Source organism: Halyomorpha halys, unplaced genomic scaffold (assembly GCF_000696795.3).
Source record: "Halyomorpha halys isolate HHAL.00 unplaced genomic scaffold, Hhal_1.1 Scaffold1020.1, whole genome shotgun sequence".
Lineage (NCBI taxonomy): Eukaryota > Metazoa > Arthropoda > Insecta > Hemiptera > Pentatomidae > Halyomorpha > Halyomorpha halys.
The window spans coordinates 82,703-102,178 of NW_027106408.1; the positions used below are offsets into that span (position 1 = coordinate 82,703).

At 30.4% G+C, this 19,476-nt stretch overlaps 2 protein-coding genes across 3 annotated transcripts in view; one reads left to right on the forward strand and one right to left on the reverse strand.

Annotated features, from left to right (window-relative positions):
- Positions 1–1,064: 1,064 nt before the first annotated feature.
- On the forward strand, positions 1,065–11,984 carry Uba2 (Ubiquitin-like activating enzyme 2). Its single transcript, XM_014432024.2, has 11 exons — positions 1,065–1,398; positions 1,481–1,635; positions 2,353–2,640; positions 5,112–5,374; positions 5,668–5,786; positions 6,903–7,029; positions 7,118–7,335; positions 8,260–8,430; positions 8,525–8,607; positions 9,280–9,386; positions 11,646–11,984. Exons 1-11 carry the CDS (start codon positions 1,207–1,209, stop codon positions 11,822–11,824), a joined length of 1,902 nt encoding a protein of 633 aa, XP_014287510.1. The 5' UTR covers positions 1,065–1,206; the 3' UTR covers positions 11,825–11,984.
- Positions 11,985–14,331: 2,347 nt separating this feature from the next.
- Positions 14,332–19,476, reverse strand: part of LOC106687866 (NUBP iron-sulfur cluster assembly factor 1) — a 6,529-nt gene continuing 1,384 nt past the window's right edge. For both annotated transcript variants that reach the window (XM_067044766.1, XM_014432018.2), the window contains exons 4-9: positions 18,683–18,751; positions 18,563–18,595; positions 18,364–18,454; positions 16,312–16,583; positions 16,049–16,217; positions 14,332–14,470 (exon numbers count right to left, since the gene is read on the reverse strand). In XM_067044766.1, coding sequence (XP_066900867.1) covers positions 14,442–14,470; positions 16,049–16,217; positions 16,312–16,583; positions 18,364–18,454; positions 18,563–18,595; positions 18,683–18,751 — 663 coding nt within the window. In that variant the 3' untranslated portion in view covers positions 14,332–14,441. The remainder of the gene's footprint in view (positions 14,471–16,048; positions 16,218–16,311; positions 16,584–18,363; positions 18,455–18,562; positions 18,596–18,682; positions 18,752–19,476) is intronic.

Genomic DNA, 19,476 nt, shown 5'->3' on the forward strand with positions numbered 1-19,476 from the left:
CAAGAGCAGTCAAAAGGCTTTATATGTATGATCCAAATGAGGTGCGCCTAAGAGGTAGACCTGAACCAAGATGGTGGGGTAGTGTGAATAACCTGCGAAAGCTTGGAATGAATATTAATATAAAATTAGATAATACACAGTAGGAGAGACTTGTTGAGCAGACTAGGGGCAGCTACTTTCTTTTCGATTATGTCTGTAAAGAAGAAGATATGATAGAATGAATAGATTATATCTTTCACAGACGAATTCGAATCCGTGATCAGGTTTTAGGAATCCTGTGTCTTACCCAAGAAGTTACTCCTTACCCCCCCCCCAGCTAATGCAAGTACGGTACAAAATATAAGGCTTGTTTCAAGAACCACTTTTACCATCTTCATGAATTGGTGGAGTACAGGTTTTAGAGTGAAAAACTGCAATGACCATGTTCCTGCTTGTTTGATGACAGTCAAATATGGTAATAGGAAGTTTATGAGAGTTTTCCAAAGAGTTCATTTAAGTTTACACAAAGAAATATATTTTTACCAGGTAAAGATGTGATTCGGGCAGGCATAGCTTATTAAAGATATTAACATGTAAGCAAAATTATGAATAATAATTAATATATGGAATGCTTATGAAGCCATTTGAGTTCTCATGATTGGTCCTAGTATATTAATATATAGAAGTTTCTTCGTCCGAATGTGCTCAACACTTAGACCCTTGAATAAGCCGGTATTCCATAGTCTTGATTTCAATATATAGATTAAAGGAACAAGAAAACTATACTTAGAATGATGGAACAAATGTGTTTTACAAATTATACATCTACGATGTATTCGTCTTTTCTTACCTACTCTTTTGATAGATGTTAATATTTAAGTAATAGGACCAATTTTGCAATTTTATTATTTCTTATTTTTCAATCTAATTATTAAAAAATTCTTTTGTAGATTAAGTTAGTTAAAGGAATTCGATAGTAATATCAATAAAAATTAGAATGGGCAATTCATTAAATATTACAGATTATTTATAAATTGTTTTCAAATTTAGATGTAACGTATGATTATGGGCCCCTGAAAATCTCTATGATTCATTATTTATTTTAGGTCCTTATTTCATTAGATGTGTAGGGTTCTTCTTCGGGCTCTATTTTTCAAAGTTTTGATGTTATAATTCATTAAATGTGCTAAGAAGTACATATATTAGTGATTGTATAATACCGGCAAAATGGCTTCTTCAGGAGAAACGGAGGTTATTTTTAAAGTAAACAACAACATGACTAACACTAGTCCCTTAATATTTGATTCTGAATTGAAGAAAGTTGTAAATAATTCTAAAGTATTAGTAGTTGGTGCAGGTGGAATAGGATGTGAGTTACTAAAAAATCTTGTACTGACTGGATTTGAAGATATTGAAATCGTAAGTTTATTTGTAAACAAAACTTGAGTTTGCCGAAACATCTACTTTTAATATGATTGAAATAAAATTCTGTCCATTTTAGATTGATTTAGATACGATAGATGTAAGCAATCTCAACCGGCAGTTTCTTTTCCAAAAGAAACATGTTGGTAAATCTAAAGCTGAAGTTGCCAAACAAAGTGTTCTCCAATTCAACCCTAATGCCAAAATAATTGCACACCATGCTAGTGTTACTGGGTAAGTTAGTTTATTATTTAGCTTTGATATTGGTTTTCTATTTTCATACTAAGAGGAATTTATGAATATTTAGTATTAGAGTCCTGTTCTGTTTAACGATTGTCTAATGTAAAATTTGAGCAAGATGAAAATTGTTTTAAATTCCATTTTCTGAGCTAATGTTTTTTAACCTTTGTTATAATGTTATATGTTAATGGGGTTTACACTAATTTGGATGTTGATTGTAATTCAATGGTGTAGTTACCATATTGTGTAATCTGATTTATCTTTTGGAGTAAATTGCTGTGGTTGTAACCGTTGAGATGTTTTTGATGTCTTTAATAAGGTATTAGTTCAGAGCTGTCAGTTGATATCTATGAGGAAATGATCGACCATTGCTAACGTGGGAGTCCTGTGAGCCCCTTCGTGGGGTTACACAAAGGGATTTAGGAATGGGTCATTACATTCCAGCTAACCAGTTTTGAACCTTATCATTTCAGATTTATAGTCATAACTTATTGTAGAATTTAATATAATTCGTTATGATATCATAGTTTTTTGTTCTTTTGGTACTTAATATCACTCAGTTTTTTCTTTTCTATTTTGAATTTGCTGTAGAATTGTTTGACTATAATATTTATAGTCCCTTAATCATTAGCTACTATTTTGGGCGATTTATTTCATTTACTGTGTTATTATTGGTTACTGTATGTTATTATGGTGCTTTATTTTTTTCAGCCCAGACTTTGGAGTTAGATTCATTCAGAAGTTCAATGTTGTTATGAATGCTTTAGACAACAAAGCTGCAAGAAATCATGTTAACAGGCTCTGCTTAGCCGCCGGAGTCCCTCTGATAGAGAGTGGAACTGCTGGGTATTCAGGTCAAGTAGAATTAATTGTCAAACAACTTACGAAATGTTATGAGTGTGATCCAAAAGCAAATCCCAAGACCTTTCCAGGATGTACAATACGAAATACCCCATCTCTTTTAATACATTGTATAGTTTGGGCAAAACATCTTTTTAGGTAAGTGTTATTTGTTTTTTATATTACCTTCTAAAGTTAATGTTAAACTATTCCTCATTTAAATCTCTTCTTTAATAGAGCAAGAGCTATGGGGACATATTTCATCATGAGTAAAATCTATTTGACAATTATGTAACTTTGGTACTTACATTCATATCTATTACTTCCTCTAAATATACCATTTACACATAGGTGAGACTAGTTTACAATATAAATTATATTATCTACTGCCAGTCAATTAAATCTGTTTAGATGACAATTTACAATGAGATAAATGGTATAAATAATACAATGAGATAAAGTTTTGTGTTATTTACATCACAAATTATTTTCCATTATTATATAATAATTTTTATTAGTCAATATTTCTAAATAAATGCTTATTGAACAATTTCTACTGTTTTCATCCTTTCTAGAAACAACAGTAAGATTTTATCTATATTTCAAAAGTTTATTTTGAATCTTATTTTTAAAATATAATTTTCGATGATGAATTTTTTTAACCGGACAACAAAAAAAAAGTAAACCCTTTCCTCAAAATTTGAGGTTTTACCTTTCGAGATACATGTAACCTAAAAATTAAATAAAAAAAATCTGTCCATCTATGGCTCTTATCTATCTTAGATTATTCTACCTAATATGTAATAATAATATATAAATTAAGTTATATTAATTTAAATAATATTTATTGTGTAATTGATTTATTTCTGATAAGAGATGATGCTAGGTTTATTTGGTTTGGGAAATCTCCTCAGTGAAATGTATCAAATGTCACTTTCCTGAAAAATTGTAAAGCTTGTATTTACTCTAAATGGGCTATACATCTTACAAGTATAATTATTCTAGGTTAAATTTTTTTTTTGTGTGTGAAATGTATTTAAGTTAATACAGTAAAGTCATAAGTAAAAAATAATGTTTCAAAGATTTCTGATCTTAACCCTTGTGAAGACCATAAACCAAGGGAGGCCAACAAGTCGATCGCGATTGACCGGTTGATTGTGGGGCTAATTTTGGTCGATCGTTCTCATTGTCTTGGGTGGAATTCCATGTACCATGGACTTTGAAGGTATTGTAGAAGACGAAACCTTTCTAGCAATAGGGAAATGCATTCTGGGAATTCATAGAATTCTGGCAGCCTGACACTGTGATCTCTGCCACCCTAGCACAATACATTTTGACTTCTGTGTTACACCTGTCACCAGATGCAAAGCGTGAACGCAACAGTTGCGATTCGACTCATCGAAGAAGATGGTCACTTAGCTTGAATATTTGGTAGTGTCATACAGTAGCTTCTTTTCTTTCGTATTAACAGTATTATTAATCAATATTATTTATCCTCAGTGACCACATTGAGTTTCAGTTTTTCTTCTGTATGAAATGCACGTACCTTTTCTTTGTTTTAAATTAAATTGAATTGGAGTTCTATCAGTGAGTAGATTCTCCACATGTTTGTATCTTGTCACTATGTCACCTACAGCAAATTTAGTTGTTGTATATATTTGTATACAGTTGTAAATAACAATAAATAAATTAGTAAAAAAAAAAAAAAAAATTAAATTGCTTTTTTTACCCATCTATTTACTTGATAAGTGAACATTCTCAGTAACAGATCTCTAAACTGCTCATTACACTGAGAGAATAATATGATGGGACCAATACAGGAATAATAATAATTCTATTTAAATTAAGAAATCAGTATTGTAAACCATAATATTATATTTGTAATAACCATAATATATTGTAACTGTAACATACTTCTTGTAAATTTGAATGTATCTAAATTAGATTTTAATATACTTGAATTGCTATCCCTGATCATAATATGGAGTATTGTTTATATTTCTCTAAATGTAACGGAGATAATTACAACAGCTCAGGAGTTTTTGAATTTTCTTGGAAAATATTTAGTTCAATATTTATTCTTTAAATTGTCCTATTTCTTTTCTTCCTAGTATACATATGAACATGAGTAGTAAATCGAAAACGTATCACTTCAATGATGAATGAGAACTTGATTACTTTTTTCTATAATAAACATTGTTTAATATTCGCTGGAATACACCTTATACTGAAACACGGTGTATAAACATAGTATACATTTCACACCCCTTCTTCCCCTTAGACTACGCCTATGACAATAAGTCGATCGCGACACACTTTTAAGATAAAAGGTAGATCTTATATACAGAAAAGTTGGCTACCCCTGCCATTAACCAAAACTCAAGTTTGTATTATTAAATATAAATTACTTGTTATAAATAACTCAGGTGTGCTGTGTTGATATTACTTAAACAGCTCTTGGTCTATGATAAATGGATTATCTATTCTGTTTTCATTTAGTATTATGAATAAATATTGTTTGACCATACTGAGGAAAGTAATTGTATTTCAAGTCTTTTCACATTTCATTAACTTAAGTTTAGAGATATTGGTGTCATTTCCTATTTATTATATTTCAATTTAATTTTTAGTCAACTGTTTGGAGAACAAGACCCTAGGGAAGAAGACTTTGATGTTTCACCTGATCCTACTGATGCAGAATCAGGTGGCGATCCAAATCCCGAAACACCAAGGTTATCTACTAGGGAATGGGCAAAACAGGTTGGGTACGAACCTCAACAGCTTTTTACAAAATTATTTGAAGATGATATTCAGTATTTGCTAACTTTAAAAGGGTTATGGGAAGATAGGAGACCTCCAACACCATTGAAATGGAATGAAGCTCTTGAAATTGGTGTGTATTAATTACAATTTATTTTAAAATTATATTTAATTGTTATTCTTGGGTATTATTTTTTATTATTTTTCTTCAGAATATTGTTACGATCTTTAAATATTTACTACAGCTCATGTGTTTAGTATGCTTCGACAGTTGTCCAAGTATATCAAAGATAAGAGAATTCATGAAGTAATGATTAACCTTTTAAAAATTTTATAATGTACCATAGAACTTCTGTTCACTCTAATATGATGTACATTTTTTCTTTTACTAAATATTTTTGTTTACATTAATTTTTTTTTTTCTAGTTGACAATATTCTACAACCTGATAATCAAAATATTTTGAGGGATCAGAAAATCTGGAATTTATCTGAATGTGTAAAAATATTTCAAGAAAGTTTATCTGGTCTCAAGAAGGGAATGGAGGTAATAGTTTATTTATTTATTAGGTTTTACTACTATATTTTAACTTTCATCTAGGCTAGGCATGGCTGCTTTCTTGCCATCACTGAGGCTGCCTAGGAAGGGCCACTTCTAGGTCAGAAGTCCTTGAACCTTTTCTTCCTGAAGCACCTTTACAGATTAAGTGTTGGACCAATCAGTGGTTAAATTTTTAAGTATGTGGTGGAATGCTAATGGTTTTGAAAATAAAAATTACTTTAAATTAGTGGTGGCTTCTGGATAGTGGCAGCAGTATTCACGCAAATAAAATAAAACTAAGATGGTGAAAGTGGTCGAATTCTTACCTGTTTCTGATTTTCAACTTTTTTTTCTAACAGCTTGAAAAGCTAGAAGATACAAGTTAAGTAAAGTTAATAACCTTAAAGCTATACTTGCTGCTGAGCGAGAAATTAGAGCATGAAAAATTTGTGCTACCAAGAAGCAGTTCCACATTATATCCCCTTTCCTGCTTTCAGCATAGCTCAGGGGTTGTAGTGCTTGAACAGTATATGTTACTTCTTTTATTCCTTTCATTCTGCTGGTTTAAGAAATCTTAAATAAATATTTTCTGTTTCTATGTACTTCAAATTAAAAAAAAAAGTAATTGTATTTTCCTTTTATGAAGCTTAAAGGATCAAATGCTCATGCGCACAAAATGGAATAATAGTTACTGCTTTAAATTTTTGTAGATCCTATGTAATTTTTGCCGCTATTGATCAGTTTTATCAGACCTGAACTTTTTGTAGGTGAGATAGTTTGAGTGTCAACTTTAACTGCCTCATGACTGCAGCAGCACCGGTTCAAATTTGGCCTGGGAGATCAACTTTTATTTCTGTAGTGGTCTCACGAAATGAAAACTGGGTCCCCCCATCTTAGAATAGGTCGGTTACCTCTAGATAACTTCTCTCCCGAGTGTGTCAGAAATGACCAGGAAGGGTCTGAGGGGGGGGGGGTTTGTTCATAAAAAAATTGGACCCACAATCCTTAAATTTTTTGTTTAATAAAGAAAGATTTTAGAGTTACTATGTATAAATATGTTATGTTTTTTATTATAATAATTAACATTAATTTATTATCTTTTTTTTTTTTTTTTTTTTTTAGGAAAACAACAGTGGATTTTTGGTTTGGGATAAAGATGACAAACCCTCAATGGATTTTGTGGCATCTGTTGCTAATATTAGAGCTCACATTTTTGGTATACCTGTCAAGTCAAGATTTGATATAAAATGTGAGTCATTTATAGTTATAATTGTATAAATTTATTAAACTTATAGGATAATAACTGATTTTTTGTTGTTAATTTTATTATATTTTAGCTATGGCAGGAAATATCATACCAGCAATTGCTACAAGTAATGCCGTTATTGCTGGTCTTGTCGTCTTGAATGCTTTGAATGTTCTTCGTGGGAAAATGGAACAGTGCCAGTCAGTTTATTTGAGGAAGCTACCAAACCCAAGAAATGTTTTAATTGTAAGAGAAAAGAATTTAGAAAAACCAAATCCTAAATGCTGTGTTTGCTCTGAAAAACCACAGGTTGGTATTATACAGTTTGATATTATATAAATAAAAAAAGCAAAGCCCACTAAAATTATTAATTATGGTTCTTTGGTATGTGTTCCAATTGGTATGATGAAAGATGAATTACGAACACTCTTTATTCGTTAAATTAACAATGTTTATTCCAAAACAAATACTAACAATTACATTAAATTTATAAACAAAATAACCTTTTTTCAGCCACAGACCACACATATTTAGATTATATGGTGAGAGGTTTCAAATAGGTTTGCCACTAAAAATAATATAATAATAATATATAAAATGAGTTATAAATCAAAATGGAAATATACCAGTGAAATAAAAATGTTGATAATAATTTCAGCTATGGCAAACCGATTTCACAGTCTCATTTCTCACACCGACTGTTGCGGTTTAAAATTTGAATATATTGGGTTTGAATATAAAACAGGCTCAAGGCTCAATAAACAAATTTCTAAAATCTAAAAAAAACTTTTAAAAAAGAATTTCTATGTTATAGAATAAATGAAGATTTGAATAGAAATGTTTCATTAAACCCCTAAGGTTGATATTGAAGCAGAAATAAAAAAATGGAGTTAGATTTTTCTTTTTTACTCTCTTGTAATTCACCATCATTATATGCAAAAATTTTTTTATTTGTGAATGATTTTTAACTTCCTAATAACTAGACTAGTAGAAAAATCTCAAACTTGAAATTTATGCTGCAGTTCAACTACACATTAAAGGTAATAATTTCAAATTTTTAAAGTTTGTGTCAACAAAGATATTAGGATGCTTTGAAAATTATAAATTTAAAAAAATTATTGATTGATAAAAGAAACTAATATAAAACTTGTGAAATAAATAAATTATATCATCAAATATTTAGGAGTTAATTTTGTTCCAAGACTCAGGTTAATTTTTTCTTCTTAATTTTAGGTTACTATAGCAACAGATTTAATGAAAATGAAATTGAAGGATTTTGAAAGTCTAGTTTTGAAAGAAAAATTAAATATGATTGAACCTGATGTTCAAAGGGATTCTACAGGCTGCGTTATAATTTCCAGTGAAGAAGGTGAAACCGACCATAACAACGATAAAACTCTGAAGGTAGGGTGAATTGAACTAAACAGTAAATATCTGTGTATTCTTTATTCATTCCTCAATCATTTTTATCAATATCAATAATATCTATTGATTTCAGGAACTAGGAATATCTGATGGTACTATTTTGCTTGCTGATGACTTTGTTCAAAATTATCAGTTAAGGATCATCATGACTCATAGGTAATTATGCTTGATGTATATTTGATAGCTGAGGGAGTTGAGGTATCACAACTGTAACAGCACTGGTACGATTCCAGACTGGGCTGGTTGAATTTTATTTTGTGGCAGTTTCAAGGAATGAAAACTTGACCTCCTACTCTAGTTATAATAGGCTGGTTACCTCAAGGGTAACCCTCCCTTATGTTAAAAATGACCACATAGGGATTAAAAAGAAAATGCTGTACTAGAAGAGAAATAGAAAAAAATTTCTACCCAAATTTAAAATTAAATTATTCTATTAAATAGAATAATAATGAAATCAAATGATTATTAGTTAAACCTGAGAAAGAATGTGTTTTTGACTATTAATGAGCAGATTGGGTTTTGAAATGCATATGTATGACGTAAATAATTTGTTTGCATTAATAGTTTGTTTTAAAATTATTACATGTTTAGAACTTATATTTATATGAAAATCCTAGTTCAAGTGATCAGGAAAAACCCACTTCAAACTTCTACTTATTTCGGAAAGTGGATTTATGAAAAATATATGGGAGAAAAATTGTCATTTATCTCTTTATTTTTAAAGTATAACCAGATCAGTTTAAAGTAAATCTGGTTGTATAAATGGTATTCTGTTGTTAGTTCTGTTTGGTTTGTTGCTAAATATTTGTCTCCACTACTCTGTTTCAGGGAATTGGGAAGAGAGGACCCTCCATTCTTTATTGCTGGTGATCCAAGTGAACTAAAACCACAAAAAGAAGAAGAAGTCAAACCTGATAACGGACCAGAAAAGAACGGTAAGTCAAGTTATCTAAAAAATAATCTCATAAATAAAATACATCTCTCTTAAAAAAAAGAATCTGAAATAATGGTCTTGAGCAAGTCTGCCCCAATTTGTTTTGCGGGCATAACCCAAATTGTTTCACAGGCCACTTTGATGGTGCATAAAAATATAGTAGGCCACACTTTCGTTAAACATCTTTATAAAAAAATATACTACAAATAAAAATCAATAAATTGTATTGTTTTACTGTAATTAAATATAATTAACACTTGAGTTTCGATTGATTTTTGTTAATCTATTCTTGGGTCATTTTTTTTTTGTTAATACTACACATATAATCATAATTTTTAATTTTCTTTTTTAAAGGAGTGGTTCAGATTATGGAATGATTTGGATTAGCAAGAATCCCCTGGGATATAAAAATTGTAAAAATTTATTTTTAACTATTTACTACAAAAAATATTCTTTATCGGTCCAGTATTAACAATGATACAGTTCATTGATACTTTGCACCTTTTACCAGTATTTTATGTATTGTGTAGAAATCTATTCATTTATTATTTTTTCAAATAAGCCCAAAACTATAAATTACCTGGACATATTCCATAAATGATTTGTTCGAAAAATAAAAAAATGTTTGTATGGGGACGAAAGTCATGTGACTGAGTGATCCACGTATTTTCTAAAAAGAAATATAATATTCTTGATTTCTCATGATGTATAACAGTAAAATGGCACATGAAAATTTTTCATTTACGAGGGCTGTCCAGAAAGTAACAGACGTTTTGGCCTATCGTGGAGATGGATGGAGGTAGAGCCGCTTATCTTGGTGTCCGAACATTCCTACATTCAGTACGCATCCAGCTGTTGTAACATGAGAACAGTGTGTTCCTCACTTTGCTCTCTGTGAGTCGTCAAAATGTACCTTACAATAGAAAATCCTGTCATTTGTGAAGTGCAGTCTGTGATTCGGTTTTTTTTTTGGCTCGAAACAACAGGCCAATTGAAATATATCGCCAGCTTTGTGAAGTTTATGGGCAGAAGATAATGAGTGAAAGCCGAGTGAGGCAATGGTGCATAGATTTTAAAATTGGGCATACCAGTGTTCACTACGAGGACCGCAGTGGTAGGCCTAGCCTTGTGACTGATGCAAATCAATGACAATTGGAAATGCAAATCAATGACAAAATTTATGAAAACCGTCATTTCACGATTACAGAACTGTCGGAATATTTTCCCCATATTTCATGGAGTTAAATTGTGGTGGAGAAGCTTGGTTACCACGAATCTTGTGCTTGGTGGGCTCTGAAAATCTTAACGGAAGACCATAAGAAACAGAGACTGGCTGCAGCACTGACCTTTCGCCAAGAATACAGCTGAAATGGTATTGCAGTTCTGGATCGTATCGTAACTGGGGACGAGACTTGAGTGAAGCATGTCAACTATGAAACAAAACAGCGGTTGATGGAATGGGTACACACACATTCTCCCAAGAAACTACAAAAGTATGTGCAAATGCTGTCAGCAAGAAAAGTCATGGCTACTGTGTTTTAGGACTCCAAGGGAATGCTCCTCGTTGATTTTCTGGAATTTAGAGCAACAATCAACTCAGAAAGGTATTGTGAAACACTAAGAAAGTTACGGCGTGCCATACGGAATAAGCGTAGGGGAAAACTTAGCACCAAGGTGTTGTTTTTTCACGACACAGCACGTCCAACGATGCCCGGGTGGGAAGTGTTTGACCATCCACCATACAGCCCGGATTTGGTACCAAGCGATTACCACCTCTTTCCAGCAATGAAAAAAATGCCTCGGTAAACAACGCTTTGATACTGATGCCGAACTGAATGCTTACATAAACCAGTGGTTGAAATCGTAGGCAGCAGATTTCTACAGAGAGATTATTGAAAAACTTGTGCCATGGTATGACAAATGTCTCAATTTGAATGGCGATTATGTAGAAAAATAGCTTAAGAGTGTACCTTTCTAATGTATGTAATAAACTTTGAGTTTTTCTATTTGTGAATTGTTAATTTCAAAACGTCTGTTACTTTCTGGACAGCCCTTGTATTTCATATTTTTTAAAAATACACTACTATTCAAAAACTTTAATAATAGAAGTATAAAATCGCACCATTTAACATGTAGGGAGCCACTTGCAGACTGTGTATAAATTATATATACAAATTTTTAAAACCTAATTTTATTTAGAATATTAGTGATAATTTGTTTTATCCTCTTAGGTGTGGATTCTTATGAAATGTTATTTCAGGTGGAGATAATGATGAAGTTAACATTATCGATGACGATGATGAGCTAATGATAATTGAGGAAGAAGAAGAAGATTCAAGGAAGAGAAAGAACGAGGATAGAATTCCAGTTCCTGTTAAAAAGCGACGGACTGAAGATTTGCCAAACAATTTTGAAACTAACGAGACAATACATATTTAGTTGTGAACTAAAAATTAATATTTTCTTTTTTTTTTTTATACATTTATGATTCAAATGTACATTTTTAGTCATACCATATTTGAGAAACTGTGTATATTAATTTAAGTTTAATACTGTGACCCTTTTTTGTTGATAAAATACTATTTTTTAAGCTGTTTGATATTGTTCAATTTAATTATATTATTGCCCTTCTATTTTATTCTTAAAAAGTATTAATATTTTTACTTGAGATATTTAATGAATCTTTAAGCTGCTAAGTTTTCTATCTTTAAACTTTGTCAATTCATTACCTGTTTAGATTGAAATTCAATTTATTTGTCTTTAAAAAAGAACTTTCCACTGTAGGAAAAATATTGATTGAATACAATCATGTCAGTTGTGGAACCATTTATTGTCTCTATTTTTTTCGTATTATTTTCCAATTTTTTAATGTTAAATTAATTGCTTTTGGAATGTAATACAATTAAATAGATTCAATCCTATTGGGAACAAAAACAAAAAAAAAAAACATAAATAAATAAAATAAATTGCTAATTAAATTCAATTTTTCTTTTCAAAAGAACTTGGTACCCATGTAGAAAAAAATTGATTGAATTTGATTATAAGTCCTAGAACCTTCCTCTCATGTTTTTTTAATTTTTTATAGTTTTTGGAATGTAATACAATTAAAAAGATTCAATTCTATTGAAAAAAAAAAAAATAAATAAGTTGCTAACTAAATTCAATTTTTTCTTTACAAAAGAACTTGGTACCTATGTAGAAAAAAATTGATTATAAGTCATAGAACCTTCCTCTCATTTTTTTTTTTTTTATTGTTTTCCAATTTTTTTTTAGTTGAAACATAACATAATTAAATAGATTCAATTCCCTCTTTAAAATAATACTAAAAAATTTAAATAAAATCAACCTAATGTATTACATTTCATTTATCCATAGTTTCATTTCAGATGTATTACACTTTAGAATGGTATTACTTTTACTTATCAAAATAAAATTTTTGTATGTTAAATTATATTTTTGAACCTAAAATTAAATTCATTTAGAATGAATTGGTATTTTTCATTTATACCATCTTCAGTATTCTTATTAAAGCTCGTTTAAGCCTGAGATGAGCAAACTGGAACCAGATTGTCAAATACAGCCTCCCGTTTATTTTAAGTTTTACATGTTATTGGGTTGTAAAATAAGTTCATAGCATTTTTTACTGGTAATTTCAATAAAAACTTCAGGTTCTTGTAAATATATTTAATTAATTACATATGACCCATTTTGATCTATTACATGTTGCCATCTTTCAGGTAAATTTTAAATTCCTTCCTCCCAGAACTTCTCAGATTTTTGTGCAATGAACTCTCTTGTGTGCGTTTTGCAGTCCTCGAGCGAATTAAAGTGTTTCCCTTTAAGCGAGTTTTGAAGGGCCCGAAATAAGTGAAAATCTGTTGGGTCAAGGTCTAGTGAATAGGATGGGTGGAAAGAATGGATCATTAACTAGCGTTTCAGAAGGGAATCGCTTATGGATATGCGGTCCAATAAATTCTTTTCTATGTGGACGACTGTTGATGATCAAATTCAAGCAAATGTTTCAAATCATTTGGGGGCTGCGAGATATGTTCCTCACAATTTGACGGAAAAGAATTTATGGGACCGCATATCCATAAGCGATTCCCTTCTGAAAAGCTATGTAATGATCCATTCTTTCCACCCACCCTATTCACCAGACCTTGACCCAACAGATTTTCACTTATTTTGGGCCCTTCAAAACTCGCTTAGTGGGAAACACTTTAATTTGCTTGAGGACTGAGCACTATGCATCTTCCAAGTCAAAATTTCCGGTTCTGAACTGAGCAAACCACTTATGGACGGTGCTTTCTCCTAAGGCATCATCAAAAAATTTTGTGTGATGGTGTAGAAAATAAAATCTTGGATTCAAGATTTTATTTTCTACACCATCACACATCATATTTTGAATCATATTTTTGAAAAAACCTAAATAGAAAAAAAAGTGTAAAAATTTTGCAAACCTATTTGTAAAAAAATTTCATATTTAGGATTAAAAATCACACTATTTTTCCGTAAAAAAAATTTTGTAAAATCAAAGAGACTAGGAGTGGCTACCACCAATAAGTCATGCCCTTTAACTTTAATTAGGTATAGTTCTAGTGACGTATTTATTGATTTTAATATAATTTAAAATTTGGAAAATGAAATTATAATCTAATCTAACTTAGTATTTAGGTATTGTAGTCAGGCAGTGGTTAGGGCTATAATACTGTTGTACTCTACATTAACAATATGGGTGATCATATAATTATTATAAGGTAGAAAACAGCTGTTGGCTTCTGCTTGCTCTATTCGCTTAAGATATAAACAAATGTTCAACAAATCCTTGATTTAATTGCTATGTATTTTTCAACAGACATAGGGTAAATAACCTGTACAATGGTGTCAGTCTACAGTACTGTATTTATTTTCAAGATCAATAAAATAGGGTTTATGCAAATAATGGATAATAGTTAATATATGAAATTTATTATAAATATTTACAGATTCATATTTATATAAAATTAATTTTTTATAAGTACAAGTAAGTACTTCTTTATAAATTTATTCGCATGGTTTATGCCGATTCCAAATGCTGAATGATATCTAGAAAAAAAAAAAAAATCAATAGTATAATTAATTAATTGATCAAATAATTTATAGACTATTTAATTAATACTGCTTATAATATAAATAAATATGGAATGAGTTTAGTCTTAAAAAAGTTAATACCGAACTTCTATAGAATGAATATTAAGCAAGATTTATTATACAATAGAAGCTTTTGTGGTGTTTTTATTGTCAGATATAGCACCCACATTTATAAAGACCGATCGGTCACAACAATCCATTTTAATGATCTATTGAATGATTAAGGATCGGTTTTAGAGACAGCTTCTTGGAACACATAAGAAGGCCTTTCAAACAAGACCCTTAATTTTGTTAAGAATTTTTCTTTTAACTTATGTTTTGAATTAATTTTCATTCAGTGAAATGTTTAGTGAAGAAATTATTAATGCCTTCATTCAACTCACACAGAAATCATTCGATAGGCATAACATTGGTTTTTAAAAACTTAATGGTTAACCAGCAGAAGCCCCTTACAGAAAATTTGAAGAATAGTGATCCAAACATTGTGGTTAACCAACAATTTGTCACAAGAAAAAGCTAAATTTTTACTTTATTTAACCTGACAAAGAATGAGCTGAAACAGTAACTGGTCTTCTCGTGGGCCATTTTCTGTTTCAGTATTATCTTGAGAAGATGAAATTAGTGGAAGTTTCCAGAGCTGTCTGTGGTTAGGGAATGAAGAAATGGCTGAGCATATTATATGTGAAAGTGAAGCCATGGTCTTTAACAAACTGGAGTATTTAAAACAAACAATAAATAAATCTGAAGATATTAATAGATCTAAACCTAAGGAATTACTGTGGTTCGTCAGAAGTATATGATTCCTATTAGATCTGTAGAACAGAAAGGTATCTAACAAAAGATCTACATGGGTCTGTAAAGCAAGGATTCCACATACTTCAATAAAATGAAGGAAGATGGTTCGAGTAACGGCCAAAAAAGTAGCTTAAATAGCACAAACCTCTACCTATTTATTATGCACAATTAGTTTTGCCAAACAGGGCAGGGCTCTTGTCAAGCAAGTAAACAGGACACTGATAAATGAGATTTATCAGACAAATTTAAAATAAAAAAAAATCATTAGATGCAGTATATTTATTAATTAAGTTTATAATTGATTTTTTAATTTCTAAAATCGATCTAACTGAAATATAAGTATACTGGAATAGCTGAATGATTATTAATTCACTGGTTCAATTAGGATGATGCTTAAACAAAACAATCATAATCAGTTATAGTTATATAAATAACCAACGAATCCTAAAAACAGAAAATATGTTTTTATGTTTATTATTTATAAATGGAGGTTTAGTTTTTATGGATGGGGTTAGTTATGTATTTATTGATTTATGAAAAAACAACAAAAATGTTGAGGTTATGAGGCTGACTTCAGTCTTTGTTTACTTTCTAAGACAAGATCCCTAATGCAGCCTAGCTTGAGCTACTTTCTTGATTAGAACCATCTTCCTTCATTAATAATCTTCAATATAATAATAATAATAATAACATACAAGACCCCCCTTATGTATAAAATAATTGACGTACTGAACTTACTATCTACAATGGGGTTAATTGCAGGCAATTTGTCTAAGATGCCGACTCCTTCATCACAAGCTTTGCCAACCATTGGATCTAAAGGGAGACGACCAAGGTATGGAACTTCCATTTCCTCACACATTTTTTCTCCACCTCCAGTATTCTTTGGAAATATATCAGATGCTTTCTGAAAGATAATTAAAAATCATGGGTTAATTATGTTAAGTTACGTGACATTAAACAAATAAAAGGGTGAAGTTTACAAAATGAATGTCACTAACATGGCATTTAGGGCACACAAATGGGGACATGTTCTCAATGACCCCTAAAATATTGAGGCCTACTTTGCGACAAAAATCTATCTCTTTACGGACGTCAAGAAGAGCCAACTCTGGAGGAGTAGTGACAATAATAGCAGTTGTGTTGCCGGTAGATTTCAGGTAGCCGGTCGATGACAAGTGCTCATCAGAAGTCCCCGGGGGAGCATCCAACAGCATAAAATCCAAACCTTCCTCTCCCCAGTCAGTTTCTGACAAAAACTGGCGTATCATATCTGCAATATAAAAATGAAATGGATAAAATGAAATACATATATTGACTACAAAAGATTATCATTAAAAGATTTGTAATTACTAACTTGGCATTTAATGGATGATTGTTTATTATTATGTGTTTTTTGATGATGAATCAAAGTGAATAAAATATAAATTTTAAGTTTCATTAATTTTTTAACTGTTCAATAAATAAAAGTCATCACACAGGCTACATAGCATTGTAAAAAAAGATTATGTATGCAGACATGATGGATCTGGTACAGTTACTTCTCTATTCTTTATTTCTAACCTTAAACACTTTGACCATGGTTAATAACACTCTGTCATCAAGCCATGGTGGTTAGGGAGCACCTATGATAATAAGCTATCATCAATGGTGATCACTATTCAAGCTTGTGTTGTCAATGGTGGAGAGAGTTGCAGCACCTCCCTTTCACCTTGGATTGTCCCGAACCATGTTTAGTATTGTCCTAGCTTTTACTAGCTGTGATCGTTCTGGGTTCAGCAGCCTTTAAGGATTTTTACTCTACTTCAAATTGTTTTATTATAAAATTTATTTTTTTGTATATAAATTTAGTTACTCATATATTCTTTTATTTAATACACTTCCAATAACATTTTTTACATGTTAAAAAATTTGTACATAATGGTTTATTATTTAAATTAATTATTTATTATATTGGTAAATAAAAAACAATTATAATTTTTTCAAAATAATTATACCAAGCCAAAAACAAAAAAAATTAAAAATTTGCAGGTAATGTCAAAATTCGATCATCCGGGGTTGAATGATCCTGCGATTTGGATACTAAAACTAACAAAAAATCAGCCTGATAGTGCACTGAGCTGTGGGCAGACAGATTTTGTTTTTATTATGTGTTCTACGTAGCTTGAAATGTAAACCCTCAAATTTTGTAGGAAGTTACAATTTTTTTTTTATAACATTACTTAGGCTTTTTTTCTGTCTGGTAGCCAACCAAATCGGTCTATAATTCTTCATATATGTAATATAATCTCGGGTGGGACTAAAAGGGTTGAACTGGGATCAAATTAAGAAAAATTAATTGAATAAAATGATAACATATTTGTTTTATTCACCCAGAAACATTTAACATGTGGGTAATAATTGAAGTGCTTTTTGTTTTTCTTAAGTTTAGCGTCCATCTTAGGGCAGGAAAGACAGGCCATTCTACAGCCAGGGTGAGAAGGTCAACTGGTTCACCATGAATTAAAAATGAAGTCCGATTTGAACCAGCACCACTTCTGACATGAGAATGCTAAATTGGTGCCTTAACTTGCTAGGCCACTAAGGCCCCTTGAAATTCCTGTATACAGGAATATTAATTTTTATACTTTTTAACCAGTGTTGTTCAAAACAGGAAAAAGGAAAGTATTTTGTATGAAGATAGTCTGGGTGGCGGACAATAAAGGTACCAAAATAGTGTAAAAAAATATTTATTGAAAAATAAAGTAACTATAAATAAATAATAAATAGTTATAAATAAAATTCAAATAAATAGTTTTTTATACTCTTTTGGTACCTTTATTAACTGCCACCCAGACTATCTTCCAACAATCTACTTCATATGGTCAATTATCTTCTTCTGATAGGAAATTGTTTTATTTTAACATGTACTAATATTTATTCTTCCAAAGTGTATTTTCAAATTACGTACCCTGTGGATTTAATATTAACTACCAATTAGAAAACAGTGATGAGTGATTTTGCAACTAAAAACCTTACACCTAAAATAAAAATACAATTGGTTTTTATCTTACTGTTCTTCTTCGGTCCCCTCCAAATCACTGAGTCGTCAGGTGAAGATAAAAGAAATCCTATTGACATTAGAGCCAAATTTTCTTCAATGTACTAGTGAAAAATAGAATCCATTTATTTTCAAAATTACATATTATATTTTTAAGTCAAAACCTCAATTAATTATCTTTTATAAATTTCTAATAATTTAAAAATAAATACCACAGGACACCATCCTGAACCACTCTGATGAACCTGTAAGAACATTTTTAAACAAAATAAAATTATAAAGCTTCATCTAATTTTCTGCATACATATAATTAACATATACACGTTTCGTACCTGTTCATTGAGAACACCCATCATTCTTGGCATAGAAGGCCCACATATGTCTATATCAACAATCCCAACCTGTAATAATAGATTTTCTCTAAGAAAAATATCATTTTATAATATACATTATATTGAGAAATACAATTTTCATTCTGCAAAGTAAATCTAAAATCTATTGTCAGACAATCAAATTTATTATTTGAAGTATATAAATTATTTACTAATGTATTCTTTTATTTTAAAAACTCCAAATAACATTTTTTACTTGTTCACAAGGTTTTTTTCCCTAAATATATTGTTTTAGATTATTTCCCATTGTTTAAATGTGTTATAGAAAATTTAGTGATATATAATAATTTCCTAGATTCCTTATTCAGTAATTTAGTTAGAAAACATGCAAACATTTCATCATTTCGTCCTGATGAAGACCTGAAATTCAGGTCAAAATGTTGGCACAAATAAATAGTTTTTATTTACATGTGTTTATTTACTGAACCCATCATTATATATATATTTATTAATGATTTATGATGATGATATATAATGATTTATTCGGGGCCGTCCGTAGCTCAGGTGGATAGGCTGTGGATGGACAGGCAGTCTTATCAATCTGAGAACTGCTGGCAGAAAAATTAACTATCTGTTGTATGTTATATATATTACTTTTTTTAATTTTTGTATTTATCATGCGTATTCGAATAAGTACATATAGTTATATCCTTGTAATAGTTTTTACGTGTTTTTTTTTTTAATATATTTTAATTGAAATATTACTTCAGTGCAAAAAAACGATAGATTTTTAT

What these genes read in the sequence shown, in the direction of transcription:
- Uba2 (XM_014432024.2), top strand. Translation starts at nt 1,207, where the DNA reads ATGGCTTCTTCAGGAGAAACGGAGGTTATTTTTAAAGTAAACAACAAC. An exon ending in GAATGAAGCTCTTGAAATTG is followed by an intron (nt 5,375 to 5,667) that starts GTGTGTATTAAT and finishes TTTTTTTTCTAG; the next exon opens with TTGACAATATTCTACAACCT. An exon ending in GTCAAGATTTGATATAAAAT is followed by an intron (nt 7,030 to 7,117) that starts GTGAGTCATTTA and finishes ATTATATTTTAG; the next exon opens with CTATGGCAGGAAATATCATA.